The sequence below is a fragment of the Lissotriton vulgaris genome, chromosome 7 (assembly GCF_964263255.1).
Source record: "Lissotriton vulgaris chromosome 7, aLisVul1.2, whole genome shotgun sequence".
NCBI lineage: Eukaryota > Metazoa > Chordata > Amphibia > Caudata > Salamandridae > Lissotriton > Lissotriton vulgaris.
This window is the reverse complement of record NC_141695.1, coordinates 884,919,255-884,938,858: the sequence shown is the minus strand read 5'-3', so window position 1 is coordinate 884,938,858 and position 19,604 is coordinate 884,919,255. Positions and strand designations below refer to the sequence as shown.

Below are 19,604 nucleotides of genomic sequence, written 5' to 3'. Positions count from 1 at the left end.
TGTGCAAGGTCCTTCGTGATCAGATATCGGCCGACGCACCTGACGAGGTGCTGACCGCGTTGTCTGATTTACAGCTTCAGTTTTCGGCTGGACTGATAGTGGATACTAACGTTCGACGAGCCGTTGAACGGTTGCTATCTTTTCGTCCCACTCCAATACCGCAAGCCTTGTTTGTCGAGGATATTGAAAGACAGCCAGATGAATCTGGCCAATTTCCTATGCGCGAAGTTCCACCAGTGTGGATGCCAGGTGATGCTACTGCTATTCCTATTGTTCCGCCGCATTTCCAGAGGGTATGGATACATCTCCCATGGAAACGCTCAGAAGTGTTACAGGTGAAGCAATCTTTGCCTGACCCTCGCAAAAATCCTGCAGGGTATTACAAGGAATTATCGCAGTTCGTAGACGCTACGATAATGAATCTTGCTGATATCGATATGTTGTTCGGCAATGTCATACCACAACCAGTATGGGCTAAGATTCGTCAGGAAAATCATCCGAATGAACTAGGTGGTGATTGGGCTGCCATTGTAGCGTCGGATGCTTTACAAACTGGTGGAGCTAAACCCGAGCAGATGATTACTGCTCTTCCTCAAAGAATTATAACATTAATGAAAACTCTTATGCCAGCTATGAGGGTAAATTGGGACAAATTGTCAGCTTGTAAGCAAAAGAAAGACGAGAGTGTTTCCGACTTTTTTACGAGGTTCGAGGAGGCATTCATTGACCATAGTGGTCAGGATATGAGCACTGAGGGTGGTCAAAGGATGTTCGTGGATAAATTTGTTTCGAACTTATTGCCCGAATTGAGCAATAAATTGAAAAATTCAGAAAGTGCATGGGCTGTTTCTACCTCAGCTCAGATATTGGCTACGGCACAATATTATGAGAACAGAGAGAAAGAAGAGAATGACCGCGCTGATAAAAAGACGAAAGAGCTAAAAACTAAAGTGCTGCTTCAGCAAGCGTATCCTCCACGTTCGAATCAGAATAATTCGCAACAGAATAGATCACAGCCGCAATCGAACCGATCCCAAACTCGAAATGACTCCTCTTCCCAAAGATCCTCGTTAGGATACAATCAATGTGCTTATTGTAGACAAGAGGGTCACATTAAATTCAATTGTCCTGTTCTAAACGAACGTAATAGTGGTAACTCATCTAGAGGAAGTCGTGGTGGTTCGCAGCAGGCACCACGTGGTAGAGGTCGCGGTACTCAGAACGATCGTTCGGATAACTCATCGAATTCCGATAATTGTTTTGATCAACGTGGATCGTCGCAAGGACGCTCTGCACAGTACAATGTAGACGATTATTACGTCGATCAGGGAACTGACGACAGTAATTACTAGGACAGCCAAAGACAAGGAGAGGGAGTGGTATCAGTTCCGGTTGATCAGAGAGGGCCTTACGTCGCAGTTGCTACATCGGGCGTCGTTGAGCCTTTTCTGTTGGACACTGGTGCAGCGAAAAGTTCCATTAAGCATTCGAAACTCCCTGGCGCACCTTTGTCTGGCTTAAAAAATGTTTCCGTTGGATTCTCTGGCGCCCCTGTTAGCAATCCAGTTTCGTGCCCTTTGCCCCTTAAAATTGGGCCACGTGAGCTCCGAGCTCCGTTGATTTTGACTACGGGTTGTGGTGAAAATCTTTTGGGCCTGGATTTGCTCAAATGTTTGTATGCAACTTTGTATTGTTCTCCTGCGGGTGTACAGCTTACGTTGGGAGAGAGGGTTGTCTCTCCCATGTACTTGTCTCTCGATAAGCTTCCACCGGAATTGAGTTCTCTTCCTGCGTCTTTGTGGGCGACAGGTCCCAACGATGTGGGCCTACTTGATATCTCCCCATATGTTGTTCAGTTGAAATCTAATGTGCGATTGCCACGTATTCCCCAATATCGTATCTCCCTTGATGGTGAACGAGCACTGTTAGCGATCATCTATGATTTGATCGAGAAAGATGTTATTGAGGAGACTCGGGGAAACGTGTGCAACAGCCCTGTACTGCCCATTCTTAAACGTACTCATCCTTCAAAACCGCCTGTTTATCGCTTTGTTATCGATTTACGGGAGGTGAATAAAATTGTGGTTCCTCAATTCCCCGTTGTGCCTGACATCACGGCGCTACTGACTCTGATTCCAGCTTCTGCATCGTGGTTTTCGGTGATCGACTTGAAGAATGCGTTCTTCAGCATCCCGATTGCAGAGGAGAGCAGGGACCTTTTCGGTTTCTCTCTCGGTGGACGCAGCTTCCGGTTCAAACGCGCTCCTCAGGGCTACTGTGAAAGTCCATCGATTTACAGCCAAGCCTTGAAGGGTCAACTGGATGCGTTTAGGTTGCCGGTCGGTGCGGCCTTAATCCAATACGTCGACGACTTATTGGTGGCTGCTGATACTCAGGACATTTGCAAAATTGCTACGGTGTCGCTGCTGCAACATCTCTGTGAGTTGAATCATAAGGTGTCCCCTTCTAAACTCCAATATTGTTGTCAAGAAGTAACCTATCTAGGTCACTTATTGTCAAAGGAGGGAAGGAGGTTGACCCCAGAGAGAATTGCAGCAATTGCGCGCATGGCTGTGCCAACAACCCAAAGAGATGTGCGTGCCTTTCTAGGTATTACATTGTACTGCAGGCAATGGATTCCAAATTTTTCATTGCTAGCGAAACCATTAGTGGCTCTTACGTGCAAGGATGTTTCGACTCCTTTACCATGGACGGAAGAATGTCAGAATAGTTTTTCTGAACTGCGCGATTCATTATGTTCGGCTCCTGTGTTGGGTACTCCCGACTACAGCAAGCCGTTTACATTATATGTTCACGAGAGAGAAGGTTGTGCTTTGAGTGTCTTAACGCAACCTTTTGGTGGTAAGCAACGTCCATGTGCATATTTTTCCTCGACTTTGGACCCGGTAGCTAGAGCATTGCCGAGTTGTTTACGAGCAACAGCGGCAGCCGCGGTCTCCATCCGACAATCAGCAGGATTGGTCATGGATAATATGCTTACGGTGATGGTTCCGCACGCAGTCGATACTCTCTTGAATCGTACGAAAACTCAGCACTTGACGAGTGCGAGGTTGTCTGGTTACGAGCTGACGCTGTTGGCAAGCCACATTCAAATAAAACGTTGTAATGTTCTGAACCCGGCAACTTTGTTACCAATTAGCACAGAGTCAAATGAAGTAGCAGAACATGATTGTTACTTGAGGACTGAAGAAGAAACAAAAGGTCGAGTGGACCTTAAAAACACCCCATTGGAAGATCCGGATGGTACACTATATGTGGATGGGTCATGTTTTAAGTTGCCGAATGGCGATGTGACTACTGCTTATGCTGTTGTAACATTGAATACTGTTGTTGAGACTGCAAGATTAAATCAGAATTCTGCCCAAGCTGCAGAGCTGATTGCTCTTACTAGAGCGTGTGTGTTAGCGAAAGGGAAACGTGTGAATGTGTTTACCGACAGCCAATATGCATTTGGCGTCGCACATAGTTTTGGACGATTGTGGAGAGAGAGAGGTTTCTTGACGTCGCATGGTACGAAGATTCAGCATGGCCAGCTTGTGAATGATCTTTTGGATGCACTGACGCTGCCTAAGCAAGTAGCGATTGTTAAATGTAGTGCGCATCGTAAGGTGACGGATGATGTTGGTCGTGGTAATGCGTTTGCGGATGAGACTGCTAAGGAGACTGCCCGGAACCTTAGCACTCGAATGTATGTGACGAGTTCGGTTAGGTGGCCTACAGAATCGAGCATGTGTGAGGACACTATCGAGAGTGTGAAAGCAATTCAGAATGAGGCCACCGACACTGAAAAGACGAAGTGGAAAGAAAGTACGGGAAAGTTGGATGCGAATGGTTGTTGGATTGATTTGTCTGATCAGAAAAGATGGATGTTACCGGATGCGTATGTGCTGGCAGTTGTGACAATGGCGCATGGGTTAGCACATATTAGCGCGAAAGGTATTTGCAAATTGCTGTCTCCTGTGTGGAAGAATGATGGTATCACGAAATGTGCTGAACGCCTGGTTAAGAATTGTATGGTGTGCATGATGTACAATCCTGGCAAAGGAACCCCAACTCCTCCTGGCAGTTTTGCTCCCCCTTCATGCCCCTTTGAGGTGATTCAATTGGACTTCATCCATATGGAGCGATGCAATAACCTGAAATACGTTTTAGTCGTGGTTTGCGCATTCTCCCGATGGATCGAGGCTTATCCTCTCAAAGACAATACTGCTTTGTCTACTGCGAAAATCCTACTGAAGGAATACTTTCCTCGGTATGGCATGCCTAGAGTCGTGTGGTCAGATAACGGAAGTGAGTTTGTGGGTAGTGTGATGAAGAGTGTGTGTAAGGGCCTTGGAATTAATCAGAAATTCCACAGCGCCAATCATCCCCAGTCAGCTGGTTTGGTTGAAGGGTATAATGGCACCCTTAAACTAAAGCTAGCGAAGATTCAGGCTACGACTGGTCTTTCGTGGCCTGACGCTTTACCTTTGGCATTACTGTCAACTAGGGCGACTGTACACTCCCGAGTAGGGCTTAGTCCCTATGAAATAGTGTTCGGTCGTCCTGCGAATGTTTGGGGGGTTCCTAGGCCAGGTATTTTCTGTGATCTTGAGTACCCAATGTTGATCGATTATCTTCATGACTTGACTGCTAAACTGAGGTTAATTCACCAACAGGTTCACGAAGCATTGCCGACGCAGACGGAGGGTCCAGGCCACCAGCTCCAGCCCGGAGATTGGGTGGTGACGCGGAACTTTTCGCGCAAGAACAACTTGGACCTGAGGTTTACCGGACCCTACCAGGTCCTCCTTGCCACGAGAACTGCAGTTCGTCTTGAGGGGCGGAAGAATTGGGTGCACGCCACCCACACGAAGAAAGTCCCCATCCCGTTGCCAGCAGACTCGTGGGTGAGGAAAGGCATTGCATCAACTGAAACCGAAGGATTGCCGGCGTTTGTACCTTTTAGCGACGCACAACCTGTCGGAGAATCCTCAGTGCAGCAGAGAGACACTGTTGAACAATTGTCAGCAAAAGACTCAAGGCCAAAACATTCAGCTGATCAACAGGACGCTGTCCTTTCAACGGATCCTTTGTTCGACGAACAGACACGTCCTGGGAAAACTCGATACTTTTTGCGATCTAGCACCAGAGACTAATAAAAGATCCTGTTCCGTCTTTTGATAATTGCATTATCCCGTTTTCCACGATCAGTTTGAACATCCGTACCACTGTAATTATTTTGTACATATTCATTGAGCTTCGTTCCTTACACTTTTTGCTTCCACAGCTGAGAGATATTGTTTTTGCATACATATATATTGTGCATTAAAGGCCGTAGGGCCGCGCGCGTACTTCCTTCTGGATAGTAGGTCTTGACGCTAGGTTAAGGCCGTCGGTTCCTGGGAACTCCTAGGGATTGACTATTGCTACACAGAACGAAGTGCGTCAAGAAACGTTGCGGACGGTCGTAGGGAATGGCATTCTCGAAGTTGAAGGATTTGGAAGGAGCTCAGGCTCATAGATTCAAGCTGCAGCAACTCAGTCGTACCAAATGTTTTATATTCCAAATATTTGTATTGTTTTTGACTGCTTCTGCATTATTGGCGGGTGGGGTGTATTACACGATGTCTTACTTCTTACTTTCTGCTACACCTACTCCTACTCCTGACCCTAACCTTACCTCCACTGTTTCTCCTCATTCCTTTCATATCTTACCTGAACACGAACAGGCTAGACGTGCAGAATTCCGCAACAATTCCTTTATTCAGCTCCTTCATCAACATCAGTTAGTGGTTAATACTACTAATTGTTGGGTGTGTGGTTTGATGCCACATACTACGGGTAAGGGAATTCCATATCTGGTGTTACCGTATAGTTCCCAAGGGTCTGCTCGAGCATTTCAGACAATGTTTCGAAGCGCACTGGGTTTTCACCCCATTCGAGAACCACGTTCCCCCTACTCTGGCCCTACCTCGTATCAAAAACCTTTGTCGATAGCAATAGAGGATTTAGATAGCGATATCTATGATCCCTCGCTTATTCCCGAAGAAGAGGTACAAGCCTATAGGGTCCTAAGTAGAGGCGAATATAGTGTGTTCACCAGTGAAAAGCAGCTCAAAAGCTCGCCTCCGATATGGGTCGTACCCCACATTGGTAATTTTTGTCTCATGGGTCGTGGCCGAAGATCGCAAGCCCGACTTGGAGCGAGTGCTTGCACTGAAAATTACATTCTGCCGATGTTCTCGTCCCCTGTGTTTCTGGCTGCCAAGGGTACATACTTTATCTGTCATGATCGTGCATACGCATGGTTGCCCGCTGACTTCATGGGCTCATGCTTCATTGCAAATTTGTTGCCTCCGACGTTCACTGTAGATGCCGATTATCATAAGACTAGAGTTGTGCGAGGCGTAATTAGCGAAGAGGATACTGCCGGTCAAGAGGCAGGAGACTTTTTCAAGGGTTTCCTCCCGTTTTGGGGTCCTATGGTTAATAGTAGGAACCTGAGACAGTTGACTCGAGTGGTAGAATCGACTGCTAATATTACTGCCAGTGCCCTTGGAAATATCACCACTGAACTTCAGGCGGATAGACTTATGACGTTACAAAACCGTATGGTTTTAGATGTCATCTTAGCAGATCGAGGTGGGGTATGTAAGGTGATCCATTCGAGCTGCTGCATTTTCATTCCTGATAACGCTCCAACTGTCTATCAAGCCATCTCGAAGTTGCATAAGATCTCCGAATCCATACACGTGGATGTAGGGGATTGGACGCTACTTGGATGGTTTTGGGGCCTGATGTCGACTTGGGGTTGGAAGATTCTGATGATCATCGGGGTTGTTGTGGTGTTCCTGTTCACGTGTTGCCTTTGTGTGCAGTGTGGTCCTGCCTTATGTGGCCTCTGTGCTACAACGTGTATGAGACAGCCACCTGTTACCAAGGGGACTCGGTTGGACAGAGCTATGCTACAGCAACATCTCGATGGTCTGATGAATATCGAATATGATTCCGACTAGTGCTTGCCTACATGAGGGCAAAAGGAGCGTCTGAGGTTCCGTGACAATTGTAAGTGGTGTTTTCGACTCGCACGAATATGGTCGAGTCTGGTATCTATGAACCGCAAATGACGAGTTTAGTAAGTGTGCGCAGTTTCGCTGTGCTAACTTAAACCGTTCATTTGTTATGTGGGTTTTTCATCTGTACCCACGGGTTCCATCTTAGATACGGCATCCATTTTGTCTCTTGCCCTCAAGTAGCCAGCGAACGGACGCTGTCCGCTTCGCGACCCTGGGACTCCCAAGATATTTGCGGAAGACACATGTCCTTTGTAAGTGTCTTTATGACGAGGGGGATGATACTGTAAGGCAGATGGCCCCGCTCGAGGCTCATCTCGCCGTGCCGGTTTATTGTCTCAGCCGTGCATCTCATTAGGCACGTCCCTTTGATGCCTGTATCTCGTGTTTCCCGATACCTCCCCTTTTACACCCTTTCCGATCTCCACACTGTCTCCGTCTTCCTCTGCACCTGTCCTTGTTCCTATTTCGATCTGTTTTACTGCCGATTGGAATGCACTAATGTTGGGAAGATGGGTTTTTACAGTTGGGAACCGCCAAATGTTTCCGCACTTATGTTCCGGACCTTATGTGTATCAAAGTGACCAAAGCGACCCCTCTGGGGGATAATGGTGGGAACCGGGTTGTAAACTTTTGTGTACCATGTTGTCCTATGGGTAAAAACTGTATAAAAGGAGCGATCCACAGAACCAATTTGAAGCAGTCTCCCCAAGTTGCACGAGTTGTACTTGTCGTGATATCTGTGTTCCCTGCAGCAAATAAACCTTGAATCTTTGACGCCGAAGGAAGTGTCCCGTGTCTCTGTCATTCGTACGCCGGAGCAGGTTACCCACGAAGGTTTCAGGTGTTGTGCCCTGGCACCGCTGGGTCTTAAAGAACCCAGTCCTTCAGTGTACGTCATTCCCAGGGAGGGTGGGAAGCTGGAGCAGGCTTCCCAGGGTTGTGGAAAGTTAAGTCCCAGGGGGTGATGGCCCGATTCTACTGCTCTATCTTGACATCAGAATATTATTATTGCAACTTTAATTGACTGCATTGAAATTGATTCAAGACTGAGTGTTTCACCACTACTGTGCTAACATTGCACGTTACACATACATACATATAGGTGAGGTGTAACTATTTTGCCAATGCTAGTTGTAAGGCTATATCCTCCTATACTACTAAATTACTTTTGATTTACTGCATTCTGAGTGATTTCGACCTTCTTCTTACTTGCACCTTTATTGTGCTAGCATTACATAATAAATATACATGCAGTTATTCAGCTAATGTATAATATCACTGCTGAGATATGTGTTTGTGGTAGTAGTTCATTAAAGCTGAATTGTATCTGCTATTAGTGTGCTGCTCCTTACTGAGCATCCTTATTTATTTGTACTTGATCAACATTACTTGGGTTGGTTGCCAACAGCCAGTCCAACACAGAAACGTTCACTTCAGGGGACATATGTTAAAACCTCCATTTAATTGTTCCTTTTAAATGAAAAAAGCTTCCCACCACTTCGGAACTTGCAGCAGGGGGACCAAGTTTGGATGCAAGAGTTATGCGTTTCTAAGATTTGTGCTGCTTGAAGAGCCTTTTCTCCGAGGCTCCAACTTAGTTGCATGATCTTCCTATATTATTGCAGACCTTCGTTAGCCATTTTGATTTCTGAAAACTATTAAACAACTGTTAGTATCTTGTTTCAAAGTATGAAAGGATGTTTCTTTCTCTCTTCTCAGGGTGGCTCAGTTTAAGATTATCCAATATCAGGCATTACAGATCCAAGAAACGAGAGACTAAACAGTTGTATGAGCACTCTTCAAAGACAGACATCACATATAACTAATTATCTTTTCCATTATGCATTTCTATACATTTCTTAAAACAAACATTCTCATCAAATACCCTTTGAAAGCGCTAGTGCCTGATGGGTGCCTCCTGTATTTCGACGTCACTAATTAAAGCACTGGCTTTAATATGAAGTGATATCCCTTTCTGGTTAAACCAAGCGCGGTGGAGCCTCTTTGCACTCACACCCTCTTAAGATCCGTGTTATCTTTGTTTGCAACTCTCTGAAACACGGTATTTGGAATAAAAAGTATGGTGATACATAAAAACGTGTCAACATCATTAGAACATATTTAGTGGCTAGCAACCTCACAACCCCAAGTGCCCCTTGCTCCTGCTATTTGGCACATCAGCGATTTCTGAACCCTTCTTTGTTGAAACCCTTATCTTTGCCTATCTAGCATAAGATATTACGAAACCTGCAGGGATCGGCTTACCCACAGCCAGCATCAATTTCTGAAAATCCCCCGAAAGCTCGTTCTTGATGCTCTCCTCAATTTGCTTTCCAGCCAGATTCTTGTAAGCATCAAACACTGTGAAGAGCAACAGACAGTGAGACAAAGCGTAACCAACAGATTCTATCAGCCGGCACAACTTCTATTCAGGGCTATACCTAACATACCAAACATACTGCCATAACTCAACGACGACCGGCCTATGCCGTTTCAACCATGTCTAGGACTTATTCTCGATTGCCCTTGAGGTGACCCTCAGAGATAACTATGTAAACCAACGACCATGAGAGACAATCACTTTTCAGGATCTCAGCCTCAACCAGGTCTAGGACCTAAGGTAGATTACAGTTCTCCAGACACTAAGACAATGAGATCTCTAGATTTCAAATATGCAGGGTCTCTAACCATAAGAAAAGACCAAAAAGAAATGACATGGTTCAAGTCCATGAATACAATTAGAGGGAAGCAGTTAGCCAGGACAATAATTATTACTGGGACCAGACATGTCACTGCTAGGCTAGGCAGTGATTTTTATAAGGGACTTCAGTATAACATAGTGGAAATAAATTTGGATCAGGGTTGAATGTTTAATGTTCAGGACACAGCAGTGTTAAGCAGCAGTGATAAGAGGCTGCAGGGTTAAAACCACCTGACTGTGAACAATTAGAAAGAGAATCCAACTCTAGCACACACTCACTGCCTCGTGACCAAATGGAAATGTTTCTGAAAAGTAAACTCACCCAGCTGTAGATGCATCCTACTTCTGTTTCCCAAAATAAATATAAACTGAGCCTCATCAGTGCCCCATTTCTGCTCCCCTGCTTCAAATAGATCCTTGTGAAGAGAAAAGGAGATGGTGGGATAATTGATAGATACAAAGAGATGTTAGCTATCAAAAACACAAATGAACAACCAGCAATATTCACTCTTAGCAACTATATCAGTCAGATCAGATAGAGATGAACAGCCAGCAGAATTCACCTTTAGCAGCTATATCAGCTATATCAGCTATATCAGCTATATCAACAAGATCAGTGGAAATTCATTTTTGTGACAGCCTCAATTACCTGAACACTCTGAACAGCACCACCTATGCTGACGGATGTCAATATTAGTAATTTTAATAAGACCATACATACCAATGAATCTCAGTATCAGTGGCGGTCTTCCTGTCACCAGGGTTTGACTTAATCTGCCTATTTTGTACCCTTAATTGATTAACTATTGTTTAAGTTGGCTCCGTCATTTTTGATATATCATCTTGAAATGTGAACATTCTATAAGTGGTGAGTGTTGTATTTTTATTAATACCCATACTTTCACAAGATTAAAAAGTAATTCAATCGAAGGCCTAGGACCCTGTTTTTTATTAATCACACCCCTTTAGGATTATAAATAGGGTCATATCAAGATCCAACCTGGACTTGCTCCCAAGGTAAGGAGCCATCCAATAGGGAAGCACATCACCTTGTGTGAGAGAGGGTTTGCATCTCTTTTATACCACTTAACTAACCACAGGCATGTTTCCATTGAGGTACTTGACCTATTTGTCTGTCTATAAGGTGTATATGTACCTGCATGTGGTTGCTAAGCCTAATTAGGGAAGACAACTATGCACATCCATGTATTAAACGACTCCTCTTGTCCCTATTGTTGTGATGTAGATATCAATATCAAGCAACATCAGAGTGTAAAAATATTGCTGATGTCCTCATTGCTCGATGTAGAACCGTATTAATCACATCAGAATGATGCGCTGTTAATGTTGATATCTAATCAAATTTAAATCATCTTCCTAACAGTATTTACATCACTGAATGTCTCATTAGAGCTCTTTAGGCATGCTAGTGCTACCCAGTCTTACAAATGTACAGGTCCACCCACCTTCTCACCCAATATTACTGACACCATAAACCAAACACGAAAAGCATCAACCATGTTACTGTTGTAAAGACATGCACAATCACTCAAATACTCTTTGCCAGTCACAACAATTTGCATGAGGGGTTCATTCAACAGAGTCTTGTGCCAACAGCCTGGGCGTACAGTCTGACTGCATGATAAAAGGGGATCTTTGCAATAAGTTGGAGTGGTAATGCTTGGTTATCAGTAAATGAGTACAATGCTAGATACCACTGGAAAGCAGACCAGTGATAGTTATAAGCTGGGCTGTGAGTTTACCCTTAAATTGATCTCTTCACATGATATTTGTATTCTTCATCAAAAAGGGACTTGTTTGATAACGGATCCTACAGTGCTTGATTCTGGAGACTATGGGGGCTTTGGGAATAAAACATAAGATAGAAATGAAAACAATTGAACATCTGAGTCACTGTTTTTAACAAATCAAGACTTACCTCTTTCATTACTCTGAGATCCATGGGAAATATGGAGACACAATAGCACCCCTATTTCTAAGTTTTACATGGAGTCTAATTACCTGCCAATGTACACCTGGGATAGCCATGGTGAATGTTCTAAGGGGTATTTAAAAGTGAGGGTTGTTTTTCGACTTTTATGTCTACCACACTTTTGTAAAAGTTTAGGTGCAGTAATGCAAGTAATGCATTAGCTCACTGATTATTTTAGGAAACACAATAATGATAACTGTCTAAGGAATGTGGAGTAAGTGAGTGAGATCCAGAAAGAAGAATCCCTGTGAGCAACAATGAATCTTCCCAAATGTAGCGCTGAGCACAGCTCAGTCTCAGCACAACCGAGGCAGAGACGAGTAGTAGAAGAGAGGGTATAGGAGGGGAGGTGTTTCAGCGAACTTCCTGAGACTGTTAACAGGTCGTCGGCCCACCATTCTGATTACTATGTCGCATGGAAAACATCCAGGGTGCTGCACACTCGGAAAGAGAAAAAACGAGGAGAAGTAAAGATATTTCTCCTTGGTACTCCTCGTCTTGGGAGCGATATCTTTTTGGCGCATTCCCAGGTTTGCAGGTTTGGTAAATCTGGGACTGCCTCAAAACCCATGGGAGTTGTCTGGGAACGCCCACACAATGCCCATGGAATATCTCCCTTGTGCAGAATATCGCAACTCAGCAAATTGTGCTGCATTGTGTTACTCCATATTTTTTAAGCCGTTCAAACCAAGCACAGTGGCTTTTCGTGCATCAAAAATATGACTTTAGCATTGTGTCACTCTTGCTCCACCTTCTGTGGTGCAGGAGCGATGCAAATCGGGTCATAAATGTGTCCCCTAGTGTAAGCCCAAATAAAGGGAGCTGCCATGGTCTAACAAGCAACCACCTAGCAGTGGCAACTATTCCAGCAGGTGTACGGCACGGGAATACCTCCAAAAGAGTCTAAAGTTCAAAAACATAAAGCAAAGACAACAAATGACTGGTGACCCGTGAAAGTCTGTCATCAATCCTGTGAACAAGCTTTAACAAGGCTTTGACTCTTTTGCTGACATTCAACCTTATGCACATACTTAGGTTTTGGCTTCTGTGCCAATAATCAACTTGAATACATTTCGGGCGCAGGAACTTTTTGAGGCTTACCTTTGCATCCTGCTCCACGAGGTCCTCACTGACAACATCATCTTCCTCTCGTTCCCCCTGAACAAATGAGAAGCAAGAAATATGTATTATGCCAAAAGGGTATTCAGGTATTTTTGGTAGAAATGCAAAGGGCATCTGGAGGACGCAATATTGACATGGATATATGTCAGAAAGAAGTGTATGGTTCTGAGGTTTAGGCAATGACATGCACAGGTGGTGGAGGATTCTTAAAAGTCAGGTGATGCAATCAAAAGAATATGATATGGGCATGGATATTGTGCAACTACTGACAAAATGTAAAGGGTGAAGGACACAGACATAAAGCAAACACAGATGTTAATTTAGAATGTAAAATTAAAAATGTAGCAGGATTCAATGTAAATTGTGCAAGGTTTATAAAGAAGCTAACTCATAAAGGTGTTTATGAGCACGAGAAGTAGTACTACAAAAGCATTACTTCATGTACTCATGCATTTGTGAAGCAGCCCCAAGTTCTGTATGTGAAGTACACGGGCCTCATTTATGAGAAATGACACATCGCTGCGTGAAAGCAGCGATGCGTCACTTCTCAGTGCGCACTCCTTGCGACATACCTGATGCGTCATATTTAATGTATGACGCATCATGTCGCAAGGAGTTACAGATACGTCAGTATTTCTGACATATCTGTAAGCGCAAAAGTGACGCACTGCTGGAGTGTGTCACAAAAGTGACACAACTCCAGCAATGCGTCCTTTCACATGGGGCAAGCCCCATGTGAAAGGGCTTGCGTCAGTCTTACGCCTGCTGTGAGGCAGGCGTAAGATTTTGAAGCATTTGTGTCCTAGATTTGGCACAGTGAAATCTGGTAGATTTCACTGCGTCACTTCCATGACCCTTCCTTGTGTCAAAACGCCCCCCTTGCATACATTATACCTGGCGCAGGTATAATGTTGCGCAGGGGTTTACAAAGTGATGCATCTACTTAGATGCGTCACTTTGTAAATATGGCGCAACAAGGCACATTTTTTACGCCACTGGTGCGTCACAAAAAGTGACTTACCGTCACAAAAAGTGACGCCCCGGCGGCATAAAAGTGAAGCACAGCCTCATAAATGAGGCCCACGATTTTTACAGTGCATGACCTTAGAAAGACACATGGCTTTATGAAAACAACACAGAAGTGGAACACATAGTGGATACTTGATATGATAGGGGAGCAAAAACATCCACATGAAAATTTGAATACAATACTCATTCAGATGAGGAATCTGTGGCAGCCCACCCTTAAACGCGGAAGGGCCCTCCCCCAACCTTTTTCCAACTATGAAGTGTCTGCCAGCCTGAGCAAAGGTCAGCCTGACTGATGCTCTTTATGTTCAGGTCAGGCAGGGAGGTGCCGTACTTGTGCTAAATGTGCACCCGTCTGGCTGCTTGAGTTGAACTTTGCCAGGCTGAAGATGTCACAGCCCGGTTGGCATACCCTTCTCGGCCTGGCAAAGCACTCGATTGTCCTCCCCTTCATGGTGAGGGAGAGTGTCACTGATAGCCCTTGGTTCTTCAGATATAAGTCCTAATGTGCTCAAAACTGCGTGTCTATCACAGACGTGTTCTCACAGAGTTGGGTGGGGTCAGCAACTCCCACTGACACCATCCCACTCTGTGACGAGTAAGGGACTGTCGCCTCAGCCAATGAAAGGAGGCAGCAGTCACAATCGCCAGAAACTACAGAGGCTTCTCTCCTGCCATCCGAGATGCTGCAGCTGGTACATTTTATGTTTTTTCAATATTTAGAGCATGTGTATATGTATGAATATATGTGTATTTGTGAGTGTGTGCTGCGAATTGGTGAGTGCGAGAATGCATGGGTGAAAGTGGGCATGTGCGCGTGTGTTGCCCGCCTGCCTCCCTTCTAAAATTATTGACTGCCACTACAATGAATTGACATCACTTTATACACAAGGCATTGCTTAGATTATGAGGAGTGCAGCTCCGAGCATCGACAAGAGTCCATCCACCAATCATGGATCAGGTCAGGATAAGGAACACGTAAGAGGCACAGATATGGATGTTGAGAGCGCAAGCCCTAAAGCCATTAACAAATGCCAGAAATAAATGTTCAGGTATCAAGAAGAAATAACTGGTCAGCCTGAACACAGTACATCATTGAAACCAGTTGTGGGCTATAATGCATACAGTATTATTAGTGGGCTATGAGCAGAACTCACTAAGGGGGGTTTCTACAAATCGTGGGGCAGATTTACAAGCCCCTAGCATCATTTTCGCGTCACTATTGCGTCACTTTTTGTGACACCATAGATTACATACATTTTTTCACAGACTCACAGTAAAGCATACCGGACACAAGATTGCTGAAAAGCAGTACAGAGCACATATCAAATACCTGAAGTAAAACAACCAACATTTTCTTGAAGTGTCCAGTGGTGTCTCCCAAAACATCTGGCTCCAGGTCTCGATCGTATGCTATAATCCAATAAAGAGAGAGAGGAGCCATGAGCAAACCTTTGACCAAATGTATGCCGGGAATTTCAGCAACCCGACATACACTCGAATGCACACATTAAACTGGTAGAACTTCCTTCCTTGGTGTTATCCCTCATTGGAAGCCAAATTTACACACTAGGGGGCTTATTTACTAGCCCCTTGCGCCGTTGGTGCGTCACTTTTTCATGCATTCTGCAGCACAAATAGGAAGAGGAAATCACCTCTTATGAGCGATTTTGTGCAGGAAGGTGTCCGTTCCTGCACAAAAGCAATCATCCGAATGACGCAGGCACCCTTGCACCATGGTGCCAGGGCGCCTGCATCGTCGCATGGCAGCTAATTGTGCGCTAGCACAGGGGAGAGTAAACTGATGTGCCATATTGCTGTATATATGACGCATCCCTTTGCTTTGGAATTAACGCACCGCGGCGCAGCCAAATGGCTTGCGGCACCGCTCTGCGCAAATTCCTTGTAAATAAGGCTCTAAAGGTCCAAACTTGATTATTGAGGAATAACATGTGGAGATACATTGAATTCCTGAAATTACAAATTAAACCTCTTTGTATGGACGGTAACTGTGGAGAACCAGAATTATAAGGCAGAACTCCACCTGGTATTTTCTGTTCCAGAGGGTTTCACACCAACATTTATCGCCTCCTCTTAGTTTTTTTTTTTCAATAATCTTTATTTGTTTTCTATTCAGCACAGCATACAGCATTATGTACGTCATAATGAAGTGCAAAATATAATACATTTGCATTTGCATGGTTGTGCACTCTAGGTGGGGGGTAGGGGGAGACTGCATTCAGTTTGTTACCCAAACATTGGAAGCATAAGTCACTTCAAAGATTAGCAACAAATAATACTGTTCTTAGCTATATTGGAGCTCAATGCCAAAGAGAAAAAGAAAAGATAAGAAACATAGAACTGTCAAACTTAATATAACTGTGCTAGTGTGCCTATGATATATATGTCGTATGTATATATCTGCATAATATGCTACTCGTGCAGGGTGCTGACTGGCAGGGCCATGGCGTATTAGATACGGGTGTGGGAGCAAAGTGATGAGGAGAGAAGGTTGCCCAAGTGCTGCATTGTATGCGGGTGCGATCCAGTTGTGTTGGAGAAGTGAGGCCCACGTCCCGATGTGTAGTGTCTGCTTATATGTGCGTATGTCCCTGTGACGAGCATTCCTGGATGTGGGTGATCGAGGTGTCGTAGTTACTTTAGGCAGGGGCTCACCCGTGTTCATGGCTTATCCCCCACAATCGTTCGTGTCTCTAAGTCCTGTTTCTATAACAGTCACATAATATTGCCAGTTCATGGGTTGGGTCCTGGCCAATGGGTGAGGGAGTTGCGTTGATGACGTGTCATGTGCAGCCACTAGTGCGCGCTGAAGGGCCACCAGCCAATGTCTAATGGAAGGGCCAGTCGGGGACTTCCAGGCCATAGCTATAGAGCGTTTGGCCAGTACCAATACCAAATCGCTAAAATTATTGAGGTTCTTCCGTTGCGCATTTCTCTTGGTGATGCTTAGTAAATAGTGAGTCCCCTGGATTGGAAATATGGCTCCCGTTGCCGCTGTTAGTATGTCGGAGATACTCCCCCAGTATGTTGCAATATGGGAGCATGCCCTTATGCAGAAAATCAGCGTTTGTGCTGTGGCACCTGGGGCAAATGTCAATAGATGTCAGGTACATGCGTGCCAGTATGTGCGGGGATAGATTTGTGTGGTGCAAATAATTCAATTGCGTGAACTTCAAATGAGTGTTCTTTGATATTGTCTTCGGGGTTCTGTTGCATTATAATGTCAGTGGAGAGCACTGTTGACCAGTATTCGCGCAGTGGGGATAAAGAGGGGGTCATGTCCATTCAAAGGGAAGTATAGATAGCTATGATGGCCTTCCTACCTGACCCATGGGTCAGCAGTGTCTGTAGAGCCTCAGAGGTTGGTCTTGCCGAGCCTATGTCCCCCGACTATGTGTTGCCTGTTGCGTCAGTGTCGCATATAGAAGAAATGTTCCGGGGTCCACCCCGTAGTCATCCCTCAAGGTGTCAAAGGCAGATAAAGCAGAGTCTACGAATAAATCTCCCCACGTTGTCAATCCCGCTGCCTGCCAGTTGACCAGTTTGGCCGCTTGAGGAGGGTGTACGAACCTGGGAGCGTTTTGATGGGGACGTCTGGGTCATATGGGGTGGTGCGGCGCTTAGGCATTACGTAATGTGACCCAGGCACTACGGGCTGCCCGTAGTAAAGTGCAACACTCCGTCCTTTGAAGCAGAGTTCTAGTGCCTGGTAACCACTTAATCAGATCAGGCCACCCTAATGAGATTGCCCAGGAGTCTAGCTCAGCCAGGTTCTGCTTTGCGAGCCATCGCATGGGCCACTGGAACTGGGAGGCTGCATAATATAGTTCGTAATTGGGCACTCACAATCCCCCCTCTGATATAGGGAGTTGGAGCTTTGAAAGTGCCACCCTCGCCATGGAATTACCCCAGATCAGGGATACTAAAAGTGAGCGTAAGTCATGAAACTATTTTTGAGGCGGTCTGTAAAGGAGAACGGCGAAAAAATAGAGAAGCCTAGAAAGAAGGAGCATCTTAGATATGGCTATCCGACCCATAGGGGACAACGGGAGAGCAAACTCTCTGGCCCTGGCAATCTTTCTCCCCATATTGCCGTCCATCAGATCAGACGTAGAATGGTAGACCTGGACACCCATGTATTTGAATGAGTTGTACACTCTAGTAAGTAAAGCATGAGGCTGCCTCTGCCGGTGCTCGATTGGGATAGGTGACTTGGGAACAAAACAGATTTATCCCAATTAACTTTTAGGCCTGACAAGTGTGTATGGGTGTCTAAGAGTTCCACTAGTCCTCGGAGTGCCTCGTCCTGGTTACAGAAATAGATCAGGGCATCGTCCACGTAAAGGGACGCTATATGCCACTGTGTGTGTACTTGGATGCCCCAGACCATAAATAACATGGCTGCATAACATACAGGCCAAGGGTTCCATGGCCAGGGCAAACAGCAGAGGCGAGAGTGGTTCCCCGTTCAATATTAAAGGAGGGTGAAATAACTCGACCTGATTTCACCTGGGCCTGTGGATTGGTATACATTATTTGCACCCAACTTAGAAATTTAGGCCTATCCCATACCGGGCCAGCACCCCCTGCAGGTATTCCCACCCCAGGGTGTCAAAGGCTTTTTTATGTCTAAGGCTGCTATCCAGTGTTGCTTTGGGACCGATTGGGCCTATTCAAGTATCTTAAACAGGCGGTGAAGGTTCAGCCCAGTGTTCTTGCCTGCGACAAAGCCATTCTGGTTTGCATGGACCACATGGGGGATGACCTCCAGTAATCTATTGGCAAGTAACTTACTCAGAATTTTATAGTCCAATGTTAGTAAAGACAAAGGGTGGTACAAGCTCATGAGAAGAGGGTCCCGCCCAGGTTTAGGAAGGACTACAAGCACGGCCTTGCGGAGGGAAGGAGGCAATATGCCTCTATCAAAGGATTCTTGGTATATGGTAACTAACCGGGGTGCCAGCTGAGTAGAGTAAGTGGCATACATTTCTGTAGGCCAGCCATCCATACTGGGAGTTTTGCCCCTTGCCAGCTGGTTAATTGTATCTGAGATTTTAGTTATTGAGAGCGGTTCCTCTAATTCCAAGTGTTGGTCCCTCGTTATTTTCGGGAGGGCCGCCTGTTCTAGAAACTAGTGTATTGCCAATGGGTCACTTACGTATGGATACATAATAGATGTAAAAGGAGTCATTAATTTGCTCCTGAGTATTGACCAGGGTACCATCTGGAGCGTATATTGCAGTGAGAGGTGGTTGCGCCAAGTCACTCTTTATCAGCCATGCAAGCGTTCTGCCCGCTTTGGCACCCGCTGCATGCTGTCTGGCCAGATATTGCTTGTAATCAAGAGCACACAATTTATCTGATACTTCCTTATATGCTAAACGGGTTTTGGAAAGTGTTTGTTATATGCGTGGATCCGTGGGGTTTCACATTCCTGGCGTAATATGTCAGCTTCTAGCCCCTGCATCTCCTTGGTTAATGTCATGTGGGTGCCGTACACTGCCTGTAGAACCAGTCCGCGTAGAACGGCCTTCAGTGCATCCCATTCAATACCAGCATGCGTGGCCGCCCCTTAGTTTGTCTGGAAGTATGTGGTTTAGACTGTGAGATGGTAGCATTCAGAGCTTGGTCGCTGAGTGCTTCTAGGGGGGGTCGCCAA

At 45.3% G+C, this 19,604-nt stretch overlaps 1 protein-coding gene across 4 annotated transcripts in view; it reads right to left on the bottom strand.

Annotated features, from left to right (window-relative positions):
* The window catches only part of ANXA6 (annexin A6), a 184,281-nt gene that overhangs the window by 75,669 nt on the left and 89,008 nt on the right, over positions 1–19,604 (bottom strand). For all 4 annotated transcript variants that reach the window (XM_086931283.1, XM_086931285.1, XM_086931282.1 and 1 more), the window contains exons 7-10: positions 15,258–15,337; positions 12,875–12,931; positions 10,103–10,196; positions 9,345–9,440 (exon numbers count right to left, since the gene is read on the bottom strand). In XM_086931283.1, the coding sequence (XP_086787409.1) occupies positions 9,345–9,440; positions 10,103–10,196; positions 12,875–12,931; positions 15,258–15,337 (327 nt within the window). The remainder of the gene's footprint in view (positions 1–9,344; positions 9,441–10,102; positions 10,197–12,874; positions 12,932–15,257; positions 15,338–19,604) is intronic.